We start from the raw sequence: 23263 nt of genomic DNA, 5'->3' as shown, positions 1-23263 counted from the left end.
GAGGAATCCACACATGGAGCTGGACTTCAGCATGAGTTCAACAACACCATCTTCTGGCTGTCAGTAGGTGGTGCACCTTCTTTAAAACCAGGCCCATTCAGTGTGAGTGTTCGCTCTACACTAGAGCACTGGTGTCAAACACATTTTCATTTTGGGCCATATCAAAAGCATAAATGTTCTCAAAGAATTAAATTAAAGTAATAACATTACTGCAAAAATAAAGTCATAGTACTCAGAGAATAAAGTTGAAATATTAGAAAAAAATACAGTTTTATAAGAACTAGACCAAAAATGATTAAGAATACATAAATAAAATTAGGAATGTTGAGCATCTTGTTAGCAAATGACTATTTCGAAGAAACAAACATTCAGACGCACCAAAATTTGATAATTAAATGGAGGCTTTGTTCTCATTAAAATGACATTTTCCAGTAATTTTACGAATTTCTTGTGGTATTATAGCATCTTTATTCTACTAATATTATTAATTCATTCTCATAATATTCTAATTTTATTCTCGTCATATTTTTTTTATCTCTTTGTCTGTCCCTATTACTCCCTCGTATGTTTTTCTGCAGCCGCAGCAGAAAGCTGTGGAGCTGTTTTGTTGTTGCGCTTCTAAATCTGTCCAGCAGGGGGCGGTGGACGCATCGCCGCCTCATCTGAACTCCACACACGAAGCGGAGCCAGCAGCCAATCAGCGTCCAGCATTCAGCCTCATAGCTGTGCTAATTGTGTTGTTATGTCTGCCGCTAGGTTTTAACCTGCCTTCCTGCGGGCTGAGGCGATCCAGACAGCGGCCTCCTGTGCGGGATCCGGCCCCATGGAGACCCCCAGAGACCCGGTGAGTCTCTGCCCGGAGACAGACCTCTGTTCCCGCTTTGTTATGCTTGTTCGAGCCGCTTCTCTAGAGAGCAGCGATTATCGATACTGACAGACTGATTCCTACACATACCGCCGTTACAGAGTCGGGTCATATATGCCGAATAAAGCGTTGAGTGTAGATGAGTGAAACAAAGCCGCGAGGTGAACTCCAGAACCTTGGAGGTGGATTCAGAACCGGCAGGAAGCTGGAATTAGAGGGATACTGAAGGGAGTCTGGTGTGGTGTCCTGCAGAGTCAGAGCACCGCAGTGCAGAGCTGAAGAAACAAGATCTGATCATTAAGATGTTAATAAGCTGCAGATGTTTGACAGATCTAAACCGATGGGACCAAAAGTGTTAGAGAGGGAGGAACATAAATGATCCAAAAACCCAACTGAAAACATGGTCAGGTTCAAAAACTGAAGGAGAAAAAGCTTCCAAAATCCAAAGTAAAACCTGGAAAATTGTTCTTTATTATACCAGAGGAACTTCTCAATCTGTAGAGCTTAGACTGAAAGAAACAGAAGCTAGCATTTCTGCTTTAACTGTAAATATTTAAGATTTTTCCAGAACAAAATGCACAAACAGAACAGGATGTTCACTTGTGGGATCCCTCAGGGATTCGTACTCGGTCCTACCCTCTACAGCGTGAATCTGCCACAACTTTCCAACCTCAACTTTAAATTTTATGTGAAGCAACTGTGGAAGATCTCCTCCCATCATAACATTCCCAAACTTCTCTCCACTCTCTCTGCCAGATGTTGAAAAATAAATCCACACTTTTATCCTCTTTAAATCTCTATCTGGCTCTATGGTTGGAATCTGAGTAGAGAGCTGATGAAGTTGGGGATAAGCTTCTTGATGGGTGGAGGGTTTCATCTTCCTTGCCTTTCTGCTCTTTGTTCTCTGGATCCAGCTTTAAGGAAGGACCTTTTCTCTTTATAGTTGGTTTCTGTTCTGACGTGTATTCTGATCATGTGTCTGTCCTCAGATGGAGCGTCCGTCCAGGAAGCGGCAGGACTCCTTTGGGATGCTGGACAGCCTGGAGGAGGACCGCAGCAGCTGCAGCTCAGACTCCAGCGCCGGCAGCGCCGCGTCCAGCCCAGAGGACAGCGAGGACGAAGACTTCGGCGTGGGCGGGGTCGGCCATCAACTGACCACCTCTTCGTCCTCCTCCTCCTCCCTGATGCTCATTAAGACCAATGGACAGGTGTACACCTACCCCGACGGCAAGGCGGGCATGGGTCAGTCAGAAGAGTTTCCACAAACTAAAACTTTGTTCTCAAGCATCATAGATACAGTAGATAGAATATAAAATGAAAAAGCAACACTTTATTTCTGTTTAATGTCAGTTGCAGCAATTTCACAAAAACCTCAGACCAATTAAGCACCACATTGTTTTTGGTATTTTTTTTATTAGAATCTAAAATGTTTTTACGACAGGCTATTAAGCCTGATTAAGAAAAGAAAATATGTTTGTTTGCATAATTTGTCTGTGGGGTTCCCCAGCCAGAAGCTAATGCTGGTTGGAGGCCATGAAGTGAAAAAGTTTGGGCACCAATGAGGTAGCGGACCTCAGCAGGTGGTAGTTTTTCTTCGTAGTAGTTTTTCTCTCATTGTTGTTCTTTAGCCACCTGTGAGATGTGCGGTATGGTCGGGGTCCGGGACGCTTTCTACAGTAAAACCAAGCGTTTCTGCAGCGTCTCCTGCTCCAGGAGCTTCTCCTCCAACTCCAAGAAGGCCAGCATCCTGGCCAGGCTGCAGGTGAGCCCGACCCAGTCCGATCAGAACCTTCCAGAGCCCCGGAAGGTTCTGATCTGCTTCCTGTCTGTTTTAAAGGGGAAGCCGCCCACCAAGAAGGCCAAAGTTCTGCAGAAACAGCCTCTGATGACCAAACTGGCTGCGTACGCCCAGCACCAGTCCAGCCAGCAGGGCGGCGCCAGAAAGAGCGGTGGGTACCAGCAGAACCTTCCTCACTCATCATCATCACAAACATGGTGGCTTTTTAACGCTGGCGATGCGTCCTGCAGTCTCTGTGGACGTGTTTGACTGGGGGCGTTACCTTGGAGACGGAGAAGTGACGGGAGCGCCAGTCAGCTGCTTCAAACACGTGAGTTCATTTCCTCAGCTCCATCTTGGTTTCCTAACTCGAGGTCCAGGGGCCAAATGTGGCCCGCCAAAGCTTTTTATGTGGCCCTCTAGACTCCAGATGCTAAATTAGACCAATCAGTCCCTCCAGTTTTCTGTGAGTCTGGGATTGTGGAAATTCACATAAAGTCAACAGATCCCAGCATTTTTTTCATCAGCCGTAAAATGAAATTCTGTTCAGAAATGGGTGCAGTCCAGTTTTGACGCTCCGTCTGTCCAGGTTCTGATGGGGAAGTCATGGGGAAGTGTCAGTGAAGGAGTCCGGGTCGAGGTCCCGAACACCGACAGTGGTCTGCCCATGAAGGTTTACTGGATCGCCAGCATCATCAAGCTAGCCGGTTAGCGCCCACAGCTCAGGTGATGCGTCTAAGCCTTCGTCTGGGGAGGTTCTGGTTTAACTGGACGGGTTCTGGTTCCTCCTGCAGGTTTTAAGGCCCTGCTGCGCTACGAGGGTTTCGACAGCGACTCCACCAGGGACTTCTGGCTGAATCTGTGCGTGCCGGACATCCACCAGGTGGGCTGGTGCGCGGCTGGAGGGAAACCTCTGGTTCCTCCTCAGAGTGAGTAAACGATTCTGACGGACCCGATCCTGGGTGGTTTTCTGCTGCAGATCGACCCGTTTGGTTTGATTTCTGATTAGCTGACGTTTTTCTGTCTGCAGCCATCCTGCACAGGTTCACCAACTGGAAGACTTTCCTCGTTAAGAGACTGACCGGGTCCAAAACTCTGCCGCCAGACTTCTCATCGAAGGTGACGCATGAATCAGAGGCTTTCAGTTCGGTTCTGCTCATTCAGCTTCCATCATTATGGAAATTATAATTTTTTTAAGGATTAAACTATTGATTTTGCACAGATTAAATCTGAAGACTGCGATAGCTGCCTCTGAATATCAGCAAAGTTATAAATAAGAAATTAACTGGTGTTTTTTATTGTGCTGAGATTACAGGTACGAAGCATAAATGTTGGTAAATAAAAATAAATATTATTCCAAAACTGATTGAAATGTACGGAAATTGCTGGATTTGTATGAATCCTGAAGGAATACATTTTCATGCAGAGACAAACTTGGTTTAACGCTCAAACCTGATCTAAAAACACGCAAAACGTTCTGAGGAGCAAAATGAAATCGATTGTTGGTTTTTGAGTTTCTGTCATATGAAGCACTTTGAACTGCCTTATTGATGAAATGTGCTGTTAAAACAAACTTGATTGATTGATCCGAGACAGTCTGGGGGACGTTGTCTTCCTCACCTTCCTCTTCCTCCTCCAGGTGAAGGAGAGCATGCAGTTCCCCTTCAAGAAGCAGATGAGGGTGGAGGTGGTGGATAAGACCCACCTGTGTCGGACTCGGGTGGCTCTGGTGGAGCAGGTGAGCGTCGGCCCGGTCGGACGGATAGGGCGGTTCCGTCTCCATGACGACGGTGTCGTTGCAGGTGATCGGCGGGCGGCTGCGCCTCATCTACGAGGAATGCGACGACGGGACGGACGACTTCTGGTGCCACATGTACAGCCCGCTGATCCACAGCATCGGCTGGTCCCGCTCCATCGGACACCGCTTCAAACGATCAGGTGGGCGTGGCTTAAGTCAGGCGGTGTGCAGGAAGGAGGGCGGGACAGACGGAGGGTGAAGGCGTGTGTTTCTGTTTTCAGACGGGACGAGGAAGCTGGACGGACAGATGGACGCTCCTGGACAGCTGTTTGCCAAGGTGGGCCTCAGCTGGGCTCACCTGTTTTTGCAGTTTTTTATGCATTTTAAACCTGTTTAACTGTCAAATTTATTGATTATAAAATCGATTTTAACCACATTTTACATCTTCAGCCTTTTAAAGTTGTTCTTTTGTTAAGGTGAAAGTTGCTAGAAAGTATTTTAAAACAAATTCTCTGATTTTCTGGATTTTTTTTTTACTAATTGATCTGATTTTAATTTGGCCTGAAACGATTAATTGTTATTAATTGTTTCAAAAGAATTGAATTATTTATCTGCATTTCTAATATTGTATAAAAATGCTTGAATGTCCAATTAATCGATTAATTGTCAGAATAATTGCTAAGATAATCATTAGTTGCATCCCTCATACACGGTCATTACATCAGGCTGTTCCATCTTCTGACCACCAGGGGGCAGTTTAACACCTGTAAACCTCAGAGTGATGTCCTCTGTCCCCGCAGGTGAAGGAGGTGGATCAGACCGGACTCTGGTTCCAGGACGGGATGAAGCTGGAGGCCATCGACCCGCTGAACCTGTCTGCCATCTGCGTGGCCACAGTGAGGAAGGTGAGGAGGAGGAGGAGTCCGTCCCGCTCAGTCGGCCGACTCAAACTTCTCCGCCTGACCTGCAGCCTCCGTCGCCTCCCGCAGGTTCTGGCAGACGGATACCTGATGATCGGCATCGACGGCTCGGAAGCAGCCGATGGCTCCGACTGGTTCTGTTATCACTCCACGTCTCCGTCCATCTTCCCCGCAGGGTTCTGTGAGATCAATAACATCGAGCTGACGCCCCCCAGAGGTACTTCCTGCTTCCTGCAGCTGCAGGTTTTAAGAAATGGGGGAACATCCTGATAAATCGGATGGTTTCTAGAAGCAAAGGAATACACTGCAAAATCACAAAGTCTTATCAAGCAGTTTTGTTTAGTTATACTGCAAATATCTTAGTACACTTGAAAAAATAGAAGACTAACTTATAAGCAACTTTTCAACAAGTAGTAGCAGTAAGATGTTTACACTGTAAACTAAACAAAAATACTGTGAGATTTTGAGTTTTTGCAGTGTATCGTTTTGGACGCTGTTCCCAATAAAACCAACAAAGTGTTTGAAGAAATCAGAATTTTTTTTTTCAAATTCTTGATAAAAATTTTGATTGGAAAAGTTGGAATGGAAAGTTTCCGTACGTTCAGGAAAGAACATTAATATTGGGAAGTAAACGAGAAGTGGGGAATTTCTTGGAAAAGTTGTGAATTATAAACCTCTGAAGATGGAGATGAGTAGGTTTGGAAAGTTTTGGAATATCCTGGAAGCATCCAGTGAGATCAGGGATGACGCTGTTTCTCCTCCTCAGGCTACGCCAGTCTTCCCTTCAGGTGGTTCGAGTATCTGAAGGAGAGCAAGTCAGTGGCCGCTCCGGTCAACCTCTTCAACAAGGTCAGACCAAAAACGGATGGATTCTGAACTAACGAAGTGATTAATCGATTATTAAAATAACCGTCTACTAAAGCAGTAGTCAAATATTCATTGACTGGAGTGTCTTATTTATAGTGTACCAAGATATTTGCAGAAGAGCATAGACAAAACTTTGTTTTTGACTTATTTTTTGCCTGACTCCTGAAAAGTGGCTCCACACCATGATCATCCTTCCACTAAACTTTACCCTTGGACTAATTTCTGATTTTGAAGCACATAACCAATGGAAAAGATTATTTTAATTTTGTGGTTAAAGTTTGACTGCAGAATGTACTCTCGGAACCCAGCAGAACCCGTCAGAGACGGTGGAGACACCGTGACGACTCGTCTACCAACCAGGCAGAGCGTTTAAACTCCCCTCTCTTCGCTCCAACAGGAAGTCCCGAACCACGGTTTCCGTCCCGGGATGAAGCTGGAGGCTGTGGACCTCATGGAGCCGCGGCTCGTCTGCGTCGCCACGGTGACCAGGATCGTCCACCGGCTGCTGCGGATCCACTTCGACGGCTGGGAAGACGAGTACGACCAGTGGGTGGACTGCGAGTCCCCGGACCTGTACCCGGTGGGCTGGTGCCAGCTGACCGGGTACCAGCTGCAGCCACCGGCCGTTACCGCGGGTAACCCTCACCTGGTGGGGCTTGGGGGTTCTGAGGCAACATGCTACCCCAACATGTTAACCCAACATGCTAACCCAACATGCTAACCCAACATGCTAACCCAACATGTTAACCCAACATGCTAACCCAATATGCTAACCCAATATGCTAACCCAATATGCTAACCCAACATGCTAACCCAACATGCTAACCCAACATGCTAACCCAACATGCTAACCCAACATGCTAACCCAACATGCTAACCCAACATGCTAACCCAACATGCTACCCCAACATGCTACCCCAACATGCTAACCCAACATGCTAACCCAACATGCTAACCCAACATGCTAACCCAACATGCTAACCCAACATGCTAACCCAGGCGTTCGTTGGTTTCAGGGTCCAGAGATCTGCAGTCTGCCGGATCCAAACAGAGGAGGAAGTCCCAGCAGTACCGAGGACAGAAGAAAAGTAGGTCGTTATGAATCGATTTTTATTCCCACTGATGGAAGTTTTACAGATTTGTTTCTCTGAACTTAAGTCTGTCACCTTAACACATTTTGCTGGATGATTACTTAATGCAACAAACAATAATATTGTTGTTTTGAGACTATTTTCAACTAATATGATGCAAGAACAACATTCTCAAAGATCAATTAGCTTTAAATTCTAATGAACGTTTAACGCTGCAACTGGAAAACATTTTAAATATCGAAAATAAATAAACAGAACAACAAATAAAATTAATTGTGAGGTCTCTGTAAATAAAATTCTCCTTTAAATAAAGGTTTAGTTGAGACCAAAGAACCAGACTGAAGACTTTTATCATCCTGTTCTTGGTTGAGAGAAATAGAGAAAAGTTATAGATTGTGCAAATTTTGTTTGAATTTATTGCGCCATTAATGGATTTATTGTGACACAGCAGTGTTCTGTTTCTGGAAGTGATGATGGACTTTAAGGTGGTTCTGCCTAAAAGCCGTTTATGAATCGACTTCAAGGTAGAACCACGGGAGCAGACAGTACCGTTACAAGATCTAAACGAGATCTTGTAACGGCAATCTGCCTTTAGTGGGGAACTCCCTGCAACTTCTGTAGAGAAGTTTGTTTTTATGTGAAGTCAGAGCCGTGATTAGGATGCGACGCGCTAAAAGTTTATAAAAATAATAATTTTCAGGCATTTTTTACATCCTGATTTACAGCGTCTGGCTTCTTCTGGTGCAGAATTATGACGCATAATTGTGTCGCATCAAGTAAATAAAAGATGAATAAAGTGACTGAAAAGTTTTAAAAACAATCTTATACAGATCCAGTTCAGTTCCACATAATGGAAGTAGCACAAGTCCTTTTTGTTTTTCGTTTTGGTTGAGAAAAATGTAATTTGTGTTGTCTTCACCTGCTTTTTGAACAAGATAAATCTAGAAATGTTTATCTGACTGTCTCCCAGAGAGGAAGTTACCCGTTGCTAAGCGCCCCGTCAGCCTGTCCGGCTCCATGGTAACGGGAGTTCCCAGGAACCTATCAGGAGACGAGAACGAGACGCCGCCTGACTACCCGTCGCCGCCGCCTCCGGCCTCAGCCGCCCAGCCGCCGTCCGCCGACCCCGACGTGGAGGTCGGGGCAGGTAGAAACCGTTTAAACCAGCTTTGGTGCTCTAGCTGCTCGGCCAGTGGTTATTCTGGTGGTCATCAAGTTTCTTTAGTAACTGGACTTGATTAATGGTAACTTTGTGTCTTCAGGTCTGCAGATGGAGATCCACAACAACACAGGAGGAACGAATTCCTCATTCCAGCGAGCGGCGCCGGAAACCAACGGGTCGTCCCGAGATTTCCTGGCCAACAAAGATCAGTAAACTTTGCATCTTTACCATCGTACCATTTACTGTGATGAACTATTAACTGCCGCCTGCTTCACCTCATTGGTTTCCTGCCACAAACCCGCCGACTTTTTATTCTTCTGAACTGAAACGGCCTGAAAAAGAAGAAAATTTAAGCTAATTGACATGATGCATTCGGGTGCTGTCAGGACAATGCGGCTTTCATGAAGTGTTTAACGTTTGGAAGTTTTCTCCTTATTTAAAACTTTTTTTTGCCTTTGATATTTCTAACAGGAGAGGAAATTTGAAGGGTATCCTGGAAATTACATCTTACTTTCAATAACTTAAAGTTTTGATGATTTACTTTTTGTTAGCTGATATTTCCCTAATACTTTGAAGGTACTCACAGGAACTAGACTTTAATATGAGGTGACTTTTTAACCTGGTAGGAAGAGGACAGCTCAATTATAACAGGTACTCTGACTGATGAGTTTCCAGTAGCCATTAGCTCATTTTGTATTTGTCACCTCTAAGCTGTGAGGAGGTTTGATGTAAGTTTTAGAAAATAACCCCCTTAGTAACAGAAAGATAAGCTCCACTTTTCAGAAAAGTACCACAAAAGTCTCGGAGACGTTGCACCTGCCTTACAGGAAGGTAACTTCAAAGTTACAGGAAGGTAACTTCAAAGTTACAGGTAGGTAACTTCAAAGTTACAGGAAGGTAACTTCAAAGTTACAGGAAGGTAACTTCAAAGTTACAGGAAGGTAACCACTAACATTCAGAAGGTAACATTTAAGTTACAGAGAAGTAGCCTTGAAGTTACAAAGTAACTTTTAAATTAGAAGTAGGTAACCTCTAAGGTTCAAGAAGCTAACTTTTAAGTTATCAGAGGGAAAGGTTTTAGTTACATTAATGTAACCTCTAAGGTGCTGAACGGTGGCCTCAAAGGTTCAAAAAGTAACTCGTAAGTTACAGGAAGATACAATTCAAGTTGTAGGAAGGTAACCTCTATGTTGCAGAAAAGTAGCCTCTTAAATTTGAAAAAAAGTATCATATAAAAAGCAGATATATTAACTACGGTTAGAAAATATTTAATAAGTTTTAAAAGATTCTTTAGTCTTTAAATTTCTAAAACAAAAGTGAAAATTAAATTAAATATACAAAAAATAGAAGAAAATGTTGACGTAAAGCAAATTTATCTTTAAAGTTGGATTTTGAACAACCTTAAAAATATCAAAAATCTCCTGAAATTCTTCGGATACCTCAGAAACCAGAATTTAAATAAGCTGCAGAACAAAAGGTTTAATTTGATTAAACAGTTTTTAACAAAAATATATTTGATTTAAGAAGAAATACTTTATTCTAACGGTTTAACAAATTGCCATTTTATTACCTCTTTGGTCTGTGTGGCGTCTATGATATAAAACAACATAAATGTAAAGTTTGATGTGTTTTTTATGGTCAGTGAAGGAAGTTTCTCTGTTTTCATTCATGCAGAAGATGAACTCAGAGTTCAAAAGTTGAATTCTGCATCTGTAACGTTTAACGTCGCATTTTTTAGAAGAAAATAAATTTATTGCATTTCAAGAAGCTCTGAAGGTTTTATAGACTGAATTAAACAGATTTTATGAGACACTTATTTTTACATTCTAGTAAAAAATGTCAGAATTAGAGCCTAAAATTTAAATTAAATGTAAAAATGGAAGCCAGTTTCTCCAAAGGAAAACTTACATTTCTTTTGGTCAGTATTTTTTTAATGTTTTTTTGTCAGAGAGAAAAAAAAAAGAAATAAAAAAAATGAAGGGAACTGGATTTATTCATTATTCTAGTTTACATTTACTCATTTTCATTTAGTAAATCCAAATTTTATGGAAGCTTTTAACTGCCATAATCTTGGATATAAGTTCAGCAGCGGTATCTTCTTAAAATGAGTTTTATATCTTGTTATAACGGACAAATTTTGCATCTCTTTTAATGAGAAACTCGTTTTTTTCATTTTGTTACAAGAAGAAACATTCTCATTTTAACAATTTGCTTTTCATTTTCTCGTTATTGCAAAGTTTAACATTTTAACGAGATATAACAGACAAATTACGACTTGAAATATTTTGTTTATAAGTCATTATAACAAGATTTTAAAATTTTGCTTCTTCTAAATTTATTTCCAAGTTTTGGCAGTTAAACTGTTCCGTAAAATTTCCATTTTTAAAAGAAGTGAGTGACATTTTTTATATTTTCTCATAACGAATGTCTGAATCTCCTTTTCCTGGGAGAAAACGGCTTCCTCTCCTCTCATCTCATCGATTGTCTGTCGGTAAACCCGGGCCCGGCTCCCAGTTTAACGTGAAGAACCGGAACCAGTGCCAACTGGTTTCTGTTGTGAGAAAACAATCATGTGTCCTGGTGCTTTATGTGGAGGATTTGAAGCTCTTTCTACGCCCTCAGCCTGTGTTTTTATAAATATGTGGGATTTTCTAAGAGCTGAACATGTTGAAGGTCTTCCTCGTCATTTTGGCGCCGGCGTGTCGGACTGAACCAGTTCCTCATCGAACAGTTCGATCCCACAGGAAATGTATCAGAAAGACCTCAGAGGCTCAGAGCTGGTTACACTGCAAAAACAAAATCTTACCAGGTAGTTTGGTTTAGTTTCTACTGCAAATATCTCAGTACGCTTTAAAAGAGTCAAAACTAGATATAGGATCGTGTTTTTAGTAAATAATTCAATAATATTGATTAAAAACTGCTAGTTTTACTAGTTATAACAGAATGTTATAAGTGAAATAATCTGCCAGTGGAACTAGTAGTTTCTCTTCCACATTAATGAATTACTGACTGAAAACAAGCTCCCATATCTTGGTGAAAAGTTGGTTATAAGTTACTTTTCTCTTATTTCAAGTGAAATAAAATATTTGCACTAGAAACCAGACCAAAAACCCTGGATAATTTATTTTGTTTCTGCAGTTCAGGTGATAAATCCAGAACAATTTGGTCTAGTTTTGGACCGATTTACTCGTGTTACCTAAAAATGTTGAGTATTTATTTCAAACACATGGAAATCTTTCTGATTTCATTTATTAAAAATATAAAAACTGCAGTCTGAACAGTAGATGAGTCCGTTTACAGTACAGTTAAAAAGGTGAAGAGGTCATGAGACGTTTCTCCTGTGGGACATCCTGGTTCTCCTGCAGCCCTCTGAGGGTCGACCTCTGCTCTTTATGCTGTTAAATGTGAAAATAAAAGCTGAAGATCTTCAGAAAAGAATCATTTTTAGAAGAATCTGTTGATGTTTGTGGATTGTTGTGAACTTTTCCTGAGTCCCCATCAGTTCGAAGGTGTGAAGATCTGGATCAGCTTGCTGTAACTGTCTGACTTCAGTCGTGTGTTGATGTTCTGATGAAGGTTTTTATACGTTGTGCAATTTTTGGCAGCATGATTGTGAAAAAATATTTCATCTAGATGTGAAATTAATGACTTTATGCAATAAAAAGAAAATCTCAAGAGTCTGCTAGAATATATGTTCATTCATGCATGAATGATGGGAACTGGTAGATTGTTTTTTTTTTTTAAAGTAAATATTCTAGTTTTAGAGTTGGAATTTTCTACCAATATGGATCTAGGATCCGTCCTATCCGGTTCTGGTCGGACCAGAGAAATGTGACATGCAGAACCTGGTTCCACCTCATTCCTCTCAGTGGAGCAGCTGCTCGTTAGTTTCTCCTCATCCTCGCTCAATAAATCCTCGGCGCTCCTTAAAATGCCTTCTGGACTGGAAATGGATCCTAACACAGTGATTTATTACCGGGTCAAAACCAAACTGGGCGTCTCCTGATCTCATGTCCAACCCACTGACCTCGGCCCATGCAGAACAGACTTCATGTATCGAGTCACGGAATAAAACTTCATAGACTAGATCAGTGTTTCCCAATTCCAGTCCTCAGACCCCCTGCCTGCATGTTTTAGGTGTTTCCCTTCTGCCACACACCTGGATTGAATCTTTGGGTGATCAACAGGCTGCTGCAGTATTTGGTGGCTGCAGAAGATGTCATGCAATCATTTGAATCAGCTGTTCTGGTATAGAGGCACATCTAAAACATGCAGGCAGGGGGCCCAGAGGACTGGAATTGGGAAACACTGGACTAGAGAGTCCAAAGTGTGGGCCGGGGGCCATTTATGGGAGTCAAATTGGCCTGCATGCATACGTGGTTGATGCAGGTGGACAAATTTTTCAACAATCTTTACAGTTAAATAACATCTTTATAAAAAAAAAATATTTATAGATTCCCGTTTATTAATGAGTTCTTTATCATTCATGTTAATTTTGGAGCAACTAGAAAAACCAACATTGGCCCACTTTTCCTCAAATGTAAATCTTACTTCTCATACAAGAAAACAAGTAGAAGAATTTGGAAACTGTTGGTCTGGACATACACATCCAATTTCATCAAAAAATTTAACTAGTTTGTTCATTTCAATGTAATTAAAATTGTTCACCTTATTAATGGAAAAACTACAATAAAAATTTTTAAAATGTATGATTTTGGTTTCAGCTCATCATTGGAAAAACTGGTTATGAACCACCGATTTGATTCATGTAAAGATGGAGGCTGACGTTGGATCCCACAACTCTACAGGATGGGATAACTGGTCCTCTCTCTCTAATTGTGCAGAAGATACCTAGTGGTTGTCCTCGGTAACGGCAAAGATTAGCCCGATTCAAAACTACTGGAAAAATATTAGGAAAAATTTACTTTGTACTTTATATCTAAAATAAACATTTCTCAGATAAATTCTGTTATAACTGACTTTAAAAGGCTGTAATGTTTTCATATTAGCTCTTCTTTGGTTTAATGATCATGGTAAACAAACCCGGTTTGCTGCTCCCTTTCACTGAAATCAACTGCAGAACGACTTAAAGTTGAAGGAAATTGTCTCTTTTAATGTATTTAAAGTTACTATTAATCATTTAATATCAAGTATTTTAGTCCATTTTTTCTTTTTTGGGAGTGTTTGCTCTTTATTTTCATTTTTTATTACTCCCTTTGTATTTAAATAAAGTTTTGATGTCAGTAGTTTTCTGATTTTTAATTGTCAGCTGATCCTGCTGTTTCTGGCCAAACAAACAAAAAATAAAATAGACAGAAGCAGTTTAATAGTTTTATTAAAAAGTGAAATTACATTCATTGATGGATGAAAATGAAGGACATTTGAATATGATGCACCAAAGAGAACAAACATCATGGTTCTGTGAGGTCCTAAAGGATTGGTTAAGTTGGGTTTTGTTAATTAGTCTGCCACCTGGACCTTTATTATCAATAAACTGGATCTTATACTGAACAAACTTCCTGAACCCTGAGATAAACCAGGACAAAAGTCTTGGATTAGCAAAATGTTCTTCCTTCCTGATCATGAACTCTAACTTATAGTTGACACATTTAGATAAAAGTCACATGGATGTGCCTCAAGTCTGTTTCTGTCCTCATTTCATCTGCCTGTAAAAGGAAAGTCATGCCAGCCCAGTGCTCCAGATCTACCTGGACCAGAGCCTGATGCGTTTCCCTGATGAGGGAGGATAGGATTCAGCTGATGGTTCAGCATCCGCAGCATGACTGATATTCTGCCAGAAACGTGTAGTTCCCTCCCTCCTGCCTTCTAAAAACAGCTTCCTGGGCTGCATGCTGACACCAGACACTCGCCGTTCTGGACACCTGCCGGACCCGCTGCAGTCTGATGATCAAATTTATGCAACCCAGGTGAAACTCATGTAAACAAGAGGACCATTTTTATTAACACAGCAATATTTCATTCACTGCAACCACTTTTGTTGTTTCTGAGAGGTTTGGTCCAGGTTTTAAGGAGTTTTTTTCCCTGTTGCTTGATAACAAAATTGACTCATTCATTGATTTTAGCATTTATATAAGATAAGCTGCACTGCAAAAAACAAACACTTTCTAAGTATTTATTTGTCAACTTTCTAGTGCAAATATCTTTGAAAACTTTAAATAAATCCAAATTGCATTACAAGTAACTTTTCAAAACGATATAATTGCTTGTCTTAAGTCAGTAATTCCTTAATGCTGATGAAAATATTCTCACAGATTGTTTCACTTATAACATGGAAAAAATGTTTTGATAGAAGTGAAACAATCTGCCAGTAGAACTAATACTTACTTCTGTTATTGTAGCTAGAAACTAGAAATCAGGCTGAAATCTGGGTGTAGTGATGAACTCTGACCTTAACATTCAGAACCACATAAAGACGGTTACAAAGTCGGCCTTCTGTCACCTGTAGAACATTTCCAGGATTAGAGAACTAAATTCTCAGCAAGATCTAGACCGGGTATCTGCAAACAGCAAGATAAAGAACTAACTAATGTTTTTAGATGTAGATATAATAACAAATGCAGATTTTTAGCAGTTTTTCTATGATATTTGCATTGGCTTTCTACATAGAATGGCACTAAAAGTAGCAGTGTCATGTTTTTAGAGCTGTTTTTCCTCATCAAGTTATTTTTTTTCCTCATTTCCTGTCCTACTGAATAAAGATCCATTCTCTTTTTGTAAAAGTTTATGTTTATCTTTATTTTAAATAGTTAAAAAAATTTAAAATGATTGTTCTTTAACTACTATTAAATTAATACCTCCAGGTATTTGTCTAATTCTAATTTGAATTTATTTTACAAGGGACCGTACATATAAATCAACATCAGGATGTTAAAACAACCATGTACAAATGCCAGATTTAGCCACTGGGGTTCATCCAAAAATGGAGAAGCAGCATTCAGCTTCTATGCACCACAAATCTGGAACAAACATCCAGAAAACTGCAGAACAGCTGAAACACTGAGTTCCTTTAAATGTAGACCAAAATCCCGCCTGTTTGGAGCTGCTTTTGATTCATAATAATTAGAAACTTGATAAATATTTTTCATGTCTATTTGCTTGATGTTGGCATTTGACAAAATGTATTTATTGCTGTGTCATAATTTATTACATTATTACATTTTTATGTTTTACCTGCGTTTCAGCTGAAATGTGCGACACAAAATTATAGAACAACCTTTATGCTGTGATTTTTTAGGTTTTTTACAGTTTTTTACTGTTTATCTCCATCATATCTGAGATGTGATTGAATTATTGACACTCAGACACTTTGTGGTTAACATGAGACTTTATTGATCAGTGCTGCATGTTTGGTGGGACAGGTAGAAACCAAGGTAGAGGATCGACTGTAGAGTGGGCGGGGTTTAGTGGATGGGTGGGCGGAGCTCCAGAGGGGGCGGGGTTTACTCGTACAGGAAGGCCTGAGCGCAGGGGGTCCAGTTGACGAACTCCTCTGCCTTGAACCAAAGATCGACCTCCAACTTGGCGTTATCCAGGGTGTCGCTGCCGTGGATGATGTTCCTGAGGAGAAATTCGGGTCCAGATCAGTGATTTATTATCTGGTCGATTCTGTCTGGAAATATTAGCTTCTTCTAAAAAAATAATAAGTTGTTTCCCCCATTTTGTTCATTGAAAACCTGACGATGTATTTAATGTGTTTTTTAGTAATAATCTAAAAACTTTTGTTGCATTATCATTTATTATTTTTCCAACTAAAAATAATTATTGGTTATTTCTAATTATTTTTACTAATTAAGTATTTTTAATATTTTATTATGATTAATTAAATAATTTATTTAATATTTTATTTGGAAAGATTAATTTTAAGCATTTCTAATTATCTATTCTATATCACATTAACAAGATGCTTCCTTTTTATGTTTTAATTAATGCATTTTTCTGTATTTTAGGAATGTATGGCATATATATTTATATTTCTAAATGCAGAAATGTTCTAACGGTGACAGTAATATCTACTCTAAAAATATTTTTATTATATTTTTCAATTGATTCTAATGTAAATATGTGTTTTAATATTTATTTTGCTGTTTGTTCTCATTAAATTTGACTTTTTTCCCTCATTTTTCTGGATATTCTTTGAGAACAAACCAAGTCTCAGATCTCAGTAATCCCATTTGTGGTTAAGTTTTTGATTATATTGGATCTGTGCAGGCATTTCCTGGTGCGTTGTGCAGGTTTTGCGGCGTTGCCATGGTTTCCTCACCTGCCAATGTTGATGCACAGGTCTCCACGGATGCTGCCGGGCTTGGAGTCAGCGGGGTTGGTCTCACCCAGCATCATCCTGGCCAGCTTCACAATGTTCTGACCTTCCCAAACCTGAAACACAAATCCAAACACAAATGTCTGAATCAGGTTCACATTTCAGGAGAATCTTCAAAAATAAACTTCAAACTTAACACGGCTGTGGCAAGTTTTTATGAAGTTATTTAAAATGTTTTTCAAAATTTAAAGAAACCGTCTGAAATAAACTGGTCACAAGCAGGCTCTGTACTGGTAAGCACGGCATTGTTAGCATCATGATGTGGGACTAATTATCTGGTTTTAATAGAAAACAGTTTTCTTTGGTGGTTAACTAGTTTTAAGAATCCAGCTTGTTTCAAACTGATTAAATTAGTCATAGCTTCAGTAGAGGAGAGCACGGTGTTGACAGTATTATGAAGAGGGATTCTTTACATATCAGTGGAAACATGGAGCGGGCGATTTGGAATTTTCTTGGAATATTTTATGATGCTGTTGTGATAGCAGTGATTATTATTTATAAAACTATTTATCACTCTTTTTTATGTAATAAATAGTTTTGCAGGATGGTGAAAACACGACACTAATATTAATATTATTCTTTAAAAACATTCCCATCTGAAACAGACTTCTCCGAGATGCAACTTACGTCTCAAAGAAATCTGTGTGATTCACTTACTTTACTGAACTGAATCATGTTTTTGATTTTAGTGATATTTATTGATGCTCTCATGGAACAAAAAATGGAGAAAATATCAAAAACAATATTTCCAATCCTTCTATCACTTCTGTTTAATTAGTTTTTTTAAATTTAGCATCAGTAACTAAAATGTGTCATAATAACAATACATCAAAACTCTTGAAATGATAAACGACACGACTAAACGACGATTAAATATTAAAACAAGAGCAGCAAGTCTCGCTCTGTACTCTCTGTGTCTCCATGGTAACACTATGGACAAAGCAGCTGTCCTCCGTGTCTCCATGGTAACACTCTGGACAAGCAGCTGTCCTCTGTGTCTCCATGGTAACACTCTGTGGACAAGCAGCTGTCCTCCGTGTCTCCATGGTAACACTCTGGACAAGCAGGTGTCATCTGTGTCTCCATGGTAACACTTTGGACAAGTAGCTGTCCAAAGTGTCTCAGCTTCCTGTTGGACTGAAGAAGCTGAGGCCTTGAGGACCAGCAGGTGTCAAGAGGTTGCTGACGCAACGGAAAAACAAAGCAGGAAGTTATGCGCGGCCTTGTTTGTGTTGCCGTTACCATGGCGAAGACTGGTCCGGAGGACATATATTTGCAGAGTCCTGCGTAGAAAGGCATGTCCTTCAGGTCCAGGTAGTGCTTCTTCATGTGGTCCTCAGAGGCCTGAGCACAGAGCGGGGAGAGGTACGCATGAAACACAAGCAAAAAGTAAGTACACCCTGCTGATCACATGTGGTTTAAGACATTAATTAACCAATCAGCATCATTTTTACTGCTCTGGAGCAGAAAGTGAGGTAAAAATCAGAGAAGCAACTTGAGCTGAATAAAGATTTTCTACCAAGAACCTTTGATCTTATTTCTGCTACAAATATGTTAGTACACTTAAAATGAGACAAAAGTAACTTTTCAGTAAGATATGTGAGCTTGTTTTAAATCAATAATTCTTTAATATTGAAAGAAAATGTCCAGTTATAAGTGAAATAATCTGCCAGTGGAACTAATACTTTAAATAAATAATAACAATATTAAGGAATTATTCTTGAAACAAGCTTGCTGAAATGTTACCTTTAAATCAAATATTTAGGTTTAGTGCACTTGAAATAAGACAAAACTAACTCAAAAGTAACTTTTCAGCAAAACACAGAGGATTTCTTTAAGACAATAATTCCTTAATATTGATTAAAAAGCTTAGAGTATAAGTTAATGAGTAAATGTGTCCCTAGTTACCATGACAACATAAACCAGAAAGCTTGGAAAAGATGATCACTTTGTGTTGCATCTAACATTTTTTATCAGTAGATTTTAATTTACAAGTTAGTTTTGTTCAAATTTATTTTATATTTTAATTGGAAGGGCTGCATGAAATCAGTCAACGGACCACAAATGGCCCCCAGACCCCGCTTTGAACACCAGCTGCTGAAGAGACAAACCCGCTGCTGCTGATCAGGGGTGTACTTAGTTTCCCTCCTGGTCGTCATTTTGTTTCTCACCTGGACGAATTTGGCAGCGATCAGCTTGAAGCCTCTTGTCTCGAAGCGCTTGATGATCTCACCACACAGTCCTCTCTGGACGCCATCAGGCTTCACAGCGATGAAGGTACGCTCCATGTCTGCTGAGGAGGCTGCAGGGAAACACGCATCTCATTTATTCACATCTGGAAACATTCATCTGAGCGAAAAACTGAGTTAATACGACACAGTGTGCTAAAAAAACAAAAAACAAAGAAACAAGAAAAGAAACAAAACAGAAGAAACTCTAAAGGTGGAAATTTATCCTCCCTTTTCCTCGTTACAATATAAATGATCAAACTGGACCCGGATCTCAGAACAGCCGCAAAAAGTCAGTGGACCATTAAAAAGCAAAAACCCGTCATCTGGGTTTAGATCCATCCTCATCAGAAACCTGACCCAGTTTTCAGTCCACTTTCTGGTTCTGTCTGAACCCGAAACACGTTGCTAATTTTACTGCCGTTGGTATTTTGTCGTTGTGACTCTGGCAGCAGCTGAGGTTCAGCGGGAGCGGATCCCAGTTTAACCTCTTGCTGGGTATTATTAGGATCCCAGTTTGAGTTCTGCTGACCCTTCAGACGGGTCCAGATGAAATCAGAAACCGGGAAGAACAGAACCGGTTCCAGGCAGGAGAAACAAACAGAACTGGGGGGATGAAAACTCGTGTGTCATTCTGGTGTGGAAAACTTAAAGCAAGATTTATTCCATTAAAAAAAACAAAAAACAAAACAAAACAAAACAAACAAAAAAAAACCTACATGATAATAAAAAAACTGATAAATCTGAAAAAAAAATGTTGGTTCTGCAGCTTTTTGGCCAAATTATGATTCATCTTGAAACATGAAGCAGAACTTAAAGCATCTAAATTCAGCTTCATTTTGGATAAATGTTGCACAAATGTGGACCCCGAAGTTTAGAGCTTTAAAAGCAGAGGCATTTTTTAAAAGACACTTACAACCTGGAGCAGATCCTCTAGAACCTCCAGAACATAGAAATCAAACAGATCTTGAATTTATGAATAATTATTCATGCATTAGTAGATTTAAAGAGAAATTAAAAAGCAAATGTTAAATCCAAGCTCTGACGTTCAGATTTTGAATAAAAACTTCAGTTTTTGTGTTTTTGTTTAAAGGAAAATGAATTTGAAGTTTTATCCAAAAGATTCCTGCAGCTGCCAACAATAAATCAAACTTTGCACCAAACTTAAATGTTCAGCTGATCCGATCTGATCCGGAAAGCAGCTGCAACAAAAAGGACGACAAAGAATCCAGAACCAGAACCAAATCAACTTCTGCTGCGGGATTTTTGGAAAGTTTCCGGAACTATTCTAGTTTCAAATAAAAACTCTTGAGATGAATGAATGAATTCTGCATGTTGGACAAAATAAAGTTCAGAGATTCTGCAGAATCAAGGCTCCGAACCTTGTGGACTTTCTCCACCTGATCCGAACCAGAATCTAAACACATTTTTCTGCAAATATAATTAAGAATTTCTGTAAAAACGGAGGAAAAACGCCTTAAACGCTTCATGCAACAGAGTTTTAGTGACGCTGAAAACCCGCAGGACGCAGCGGTTCGGGTCCAGTTCAAATGTTTCTGCAGGGTCAGAACCATCACGTGCCAGGTCCGATATCTACCTGAGTTCTGGGACTCGAGGAGAACTTGTGAAGTTGAGTTGCCGGCGGCTGGGATGCGACACCGAGGCCGAAGACCCGAACAGCGGCTCTATATGGCGGCCGAACCGCGGGCGGGGTGAGGGCGGGGCCGGTCCGTGGGCTCGGTTCTGAATCGCTGGATGCCGCTGACGGATCCCTCATTTGTGCATGTTTGTCTGTCACTGACTGGACCGTTTTAGAAGCTGTTGTCAAAGAGCCAAAGAAAAATATTCTCCACATTTCTTAACACAGAAGTAAGAAATCCGTGATTTTTAAAATGATCTTAAAAAATGAATAAATAAAATGATTCTTTAAAAATAAACCATGTGGATGTAGATAAAACTACTAAACACGCAACTTCTGCAAACTTTTATAAAGTCTCTTTACGCTTTCAGTTTTTTTTATGAAAGAAGAATTTATTTTATCTGCAGCTAAAATATTTATGATTATATTTCTAATTGTTTTCCTAATAAACGTTTACCTGGTTTACAAGTGGAATTACCATTTCCTGCTCAGAATATAATCTTTTTGTTGCACAGGTTAATTAGTGAGGCTGGTTAGAGTCACAAACAGGATGGAGGATGGAGCTGAAACAGAAAAATGTCATGGCAGCTTTCTTTCAGCCAGCTGGCTGTCAGTGTAATGGCGCAGCTAAATATTTTCTGAGGTGTATACAGACACATTATAGGGGTTTTCAATACACAAACAGCTGTTAAACAGAAAATGAGCTAGAATAATCCTGGCGCCCACTACTGGCGCCCTGGTGTTTGATTACATACTGAAGAAGAATTTTCTTTAAAAGTTACTTTAAACCGTCGGAACCAAGAAAAACTAAAAGTATAAAATAATTAAACAGGTGGACAGCTTTTGAGTTGGTCAGGAGTGTAAACACTACACTACCCATAATTCAATGCTCCCCGTCGCTATGGTAGCGACTGGGCTGATCAGAACCTAAAGCTGCGGGTTAAATCCAGCAGGGCTGACAGTCGGTTCTGATCCAGACCCAGATGAGGGGAAGCGCGGTGCCGGTCCTCACCTGATAAATATAACAGTCCTTCACCCTTCCCCCAAATTTCCACTAAATATAAACCTTCTCCTTATCAGGGATGGAAAGCTGCTGCCATGGAGGGGGCAGGGTGAGGTTCTGTCCACTCTGCAGCCCTGCATGCGGGGGAGGTTCGGTGGGCGGGGAGGGGGTCCAATCAGGTCACATCAAACCAAACATACCGCCCACCCTGACTGGTCCTTTTCAAGAATCAAACATCTGAGCTGCAGGTTCAGGTTGCTCTCAGGTTTGGGGTTGTCGGTTCGTGTCCCACATCCTCCCTGTCCTCATGTGTCCCCGGTTCCACCCGGCCTGTCGGCAGAGTGACCCGCTCCCTGTTAGCAACTTATTAAAGCGGGTCAGTCGGTACCGCTTGCATAAACTCTGAATTATTTCCAAGTCCATAAATCTGATTAAATCTGAACAAATCGGATTATTTTCCAGATTTTGTCTCATAATTTTATGTTTTTTTTTCTTTTCTGTTCAAGAACCAAACCTGCTTCGCTGCAGAAGGTTTGTGAAGTTTGCCGATGGCGCCACCTTCTGGCCGGAAAACAAACTGAGGCGGATTTTAGGGGTTTTTTGTCTCCAGATTTTATTTCAGTGTTTGTGGTGAGACAGCAGAGAGAGGAGACGTCTGCAGGAGGCGGGTCACGTTCTCCATAATCAATAATCACCAACAAATTCTGCGATTCTGGTCATCAACTCAGCACTGATGTTAAACTAGGAACGTTTTATAAAATCAAATTAATCCAAAATCTACATGTGAAAGATGAGAAAACAAGAGAGAAAACTATGAAATTTTGAATAAATTTCGGAAAATTATAAAATAAAAAAATAAATAAAAAAATTTGGAGTAATTATAATTCTTATAGTTTAAATGTGAATTAACAAAATCACATTAATGATAAAATATTGTAAAAGAAAATCCTGAAAGTCAATATACCTACATATAATATTATTCAATACTTAACAAAATATTTTTATCTAATTTTATAAAAATAAAAACTCTGAAACATATTGCTGTTGGTTTCTTTAATTGAATCAATTTTAAAAAACAACAGACTAAAGGTTTTTCCCCTATTTTTCAAATTAAATCCAAATCAAAATTAATAAATTTTGTGTTTATCACAACTGAAATTCAGAAATTTTCTTTGATTTTTTAATGAAAACCTCTTCAACCAAAAGTTTCTTCACTAAAAATTAAGAAAAAAAAAACATTTTGGAGGAAATACTTTAATAAAAAAAAACCAAAAACGTTTTTGTCTAAATTTAAATCTTCAGAAAATATTTCTCTTAACTTTGATCAAAATCTTTATCTGAAATTAACACTGTTTTTCAGGAATTTAAGCAAAAAGTACCAGCTCTTTTTGTTGGGTTTTACTAAACAGTTTTAATTATTTCATTCTAATTATTTCAAGTTTATAAAGCAAAGCTCAAATGGTGTATTATGTATCTCTAACGTTTCTCTTATAATTTTAAATCAAATAATCTGAACCTTAAGGCTCCGCCCCCTGCCAAACGTCTCCTCCAATCACATTATTCGCAGAAGAAAAGGATTCGTTTCCATGTAAACAGCCACTTCTGTACAAATAAAAAGCAAACAGAAACAAAGTT

At 39.7% G+C, this 23263-nt stretch overlaps 2 protein-coding genes across 2 annotated transcripts; one reads left to right on the top strand and one right to left on the bottom strand.

Annotated features, from left to right (window-relative positions):
• Positions 1 to 21: 21 nt before the first annotated feature.
• Positions 22 to 12097, top strand: LOC122821857 (MBT domain-containing protein 1-like). The gene is made up of 19 exons (XM_044100139.1): positions 22 to 102; positions 757 to 844; positions 1855 to 2107; positions 2494 to 2627; positions 2703 to 2814; positions 2894 to 2973; positions 3232 to 3349; positions 3437 to 3571; positions 3673 to 3761; positions 4282 to 4380; positions 4445 to 4580; positions 4662 to 4717; positions 5181 to 5285; positions 5370 to 5517; positions 6067 to 6149; positions 6565 to 6802; positions 7184 to 7255; positions 8229 to 8405; positions 8521 to 12097. The coding sequence occupies exons 2-19, from the start codon at positions 824 to 826 to the stop codon at positions 8631 to 8633; spliced, it is 2169 nt and encodes a 722-aa protein (XP_043956074.1). The 5' UTR covers positions 22 to 102; positions 757 to 823; the 3' UTR covers positions 8634 to 12097.
• Positions 12098 to 15746: 3649 nt separating this feature from the next.
• On the bottom strand, positions 15747 to 20740 carry LOC122821854 (nucleoside diphosphate kinase B-like). Its single transcript, XM_044100129.1, has 5 exons — positions 20584 to 20740; positions 18930 to 19060; positions 18001 to 18102; positions 16702 to 16814; positions 15747 to 15998 (listed from the first exon to the last, which is right to left on the bottom strand). Exons 2-5 carry the CDS (start codon positions 19044 to 19046, stop codon positions 15881 to 15883), a joined length of 450 nt encoding a protein of 149 aa, XP_043956064.1. The 5' UTR covers positions 19047 to 19060; positions 20584 to 20740; the 3' UTR covers positions 15747 to 15880.
• Between the last annotated feature and the right edge of the window lie 2523 nt (positions 20741 to 23263).

Source organism: Gambusia affinis, linkage group LG19, assembly GCF_019740435.1.
Source record: "Gambusia affinis linkage group LG19, SWU_Gaff_1.0, whole genome shotgun sequence".
NCBI lineage: Eukaryota > Metazoa > Chordata > Actinopteri > Cyprinodontiformes > Poeciliidae > Gambusia > Gambusia affinis.
This window is presented reverse-complemented; position numbering and strand designations above follow the sequence as displayed.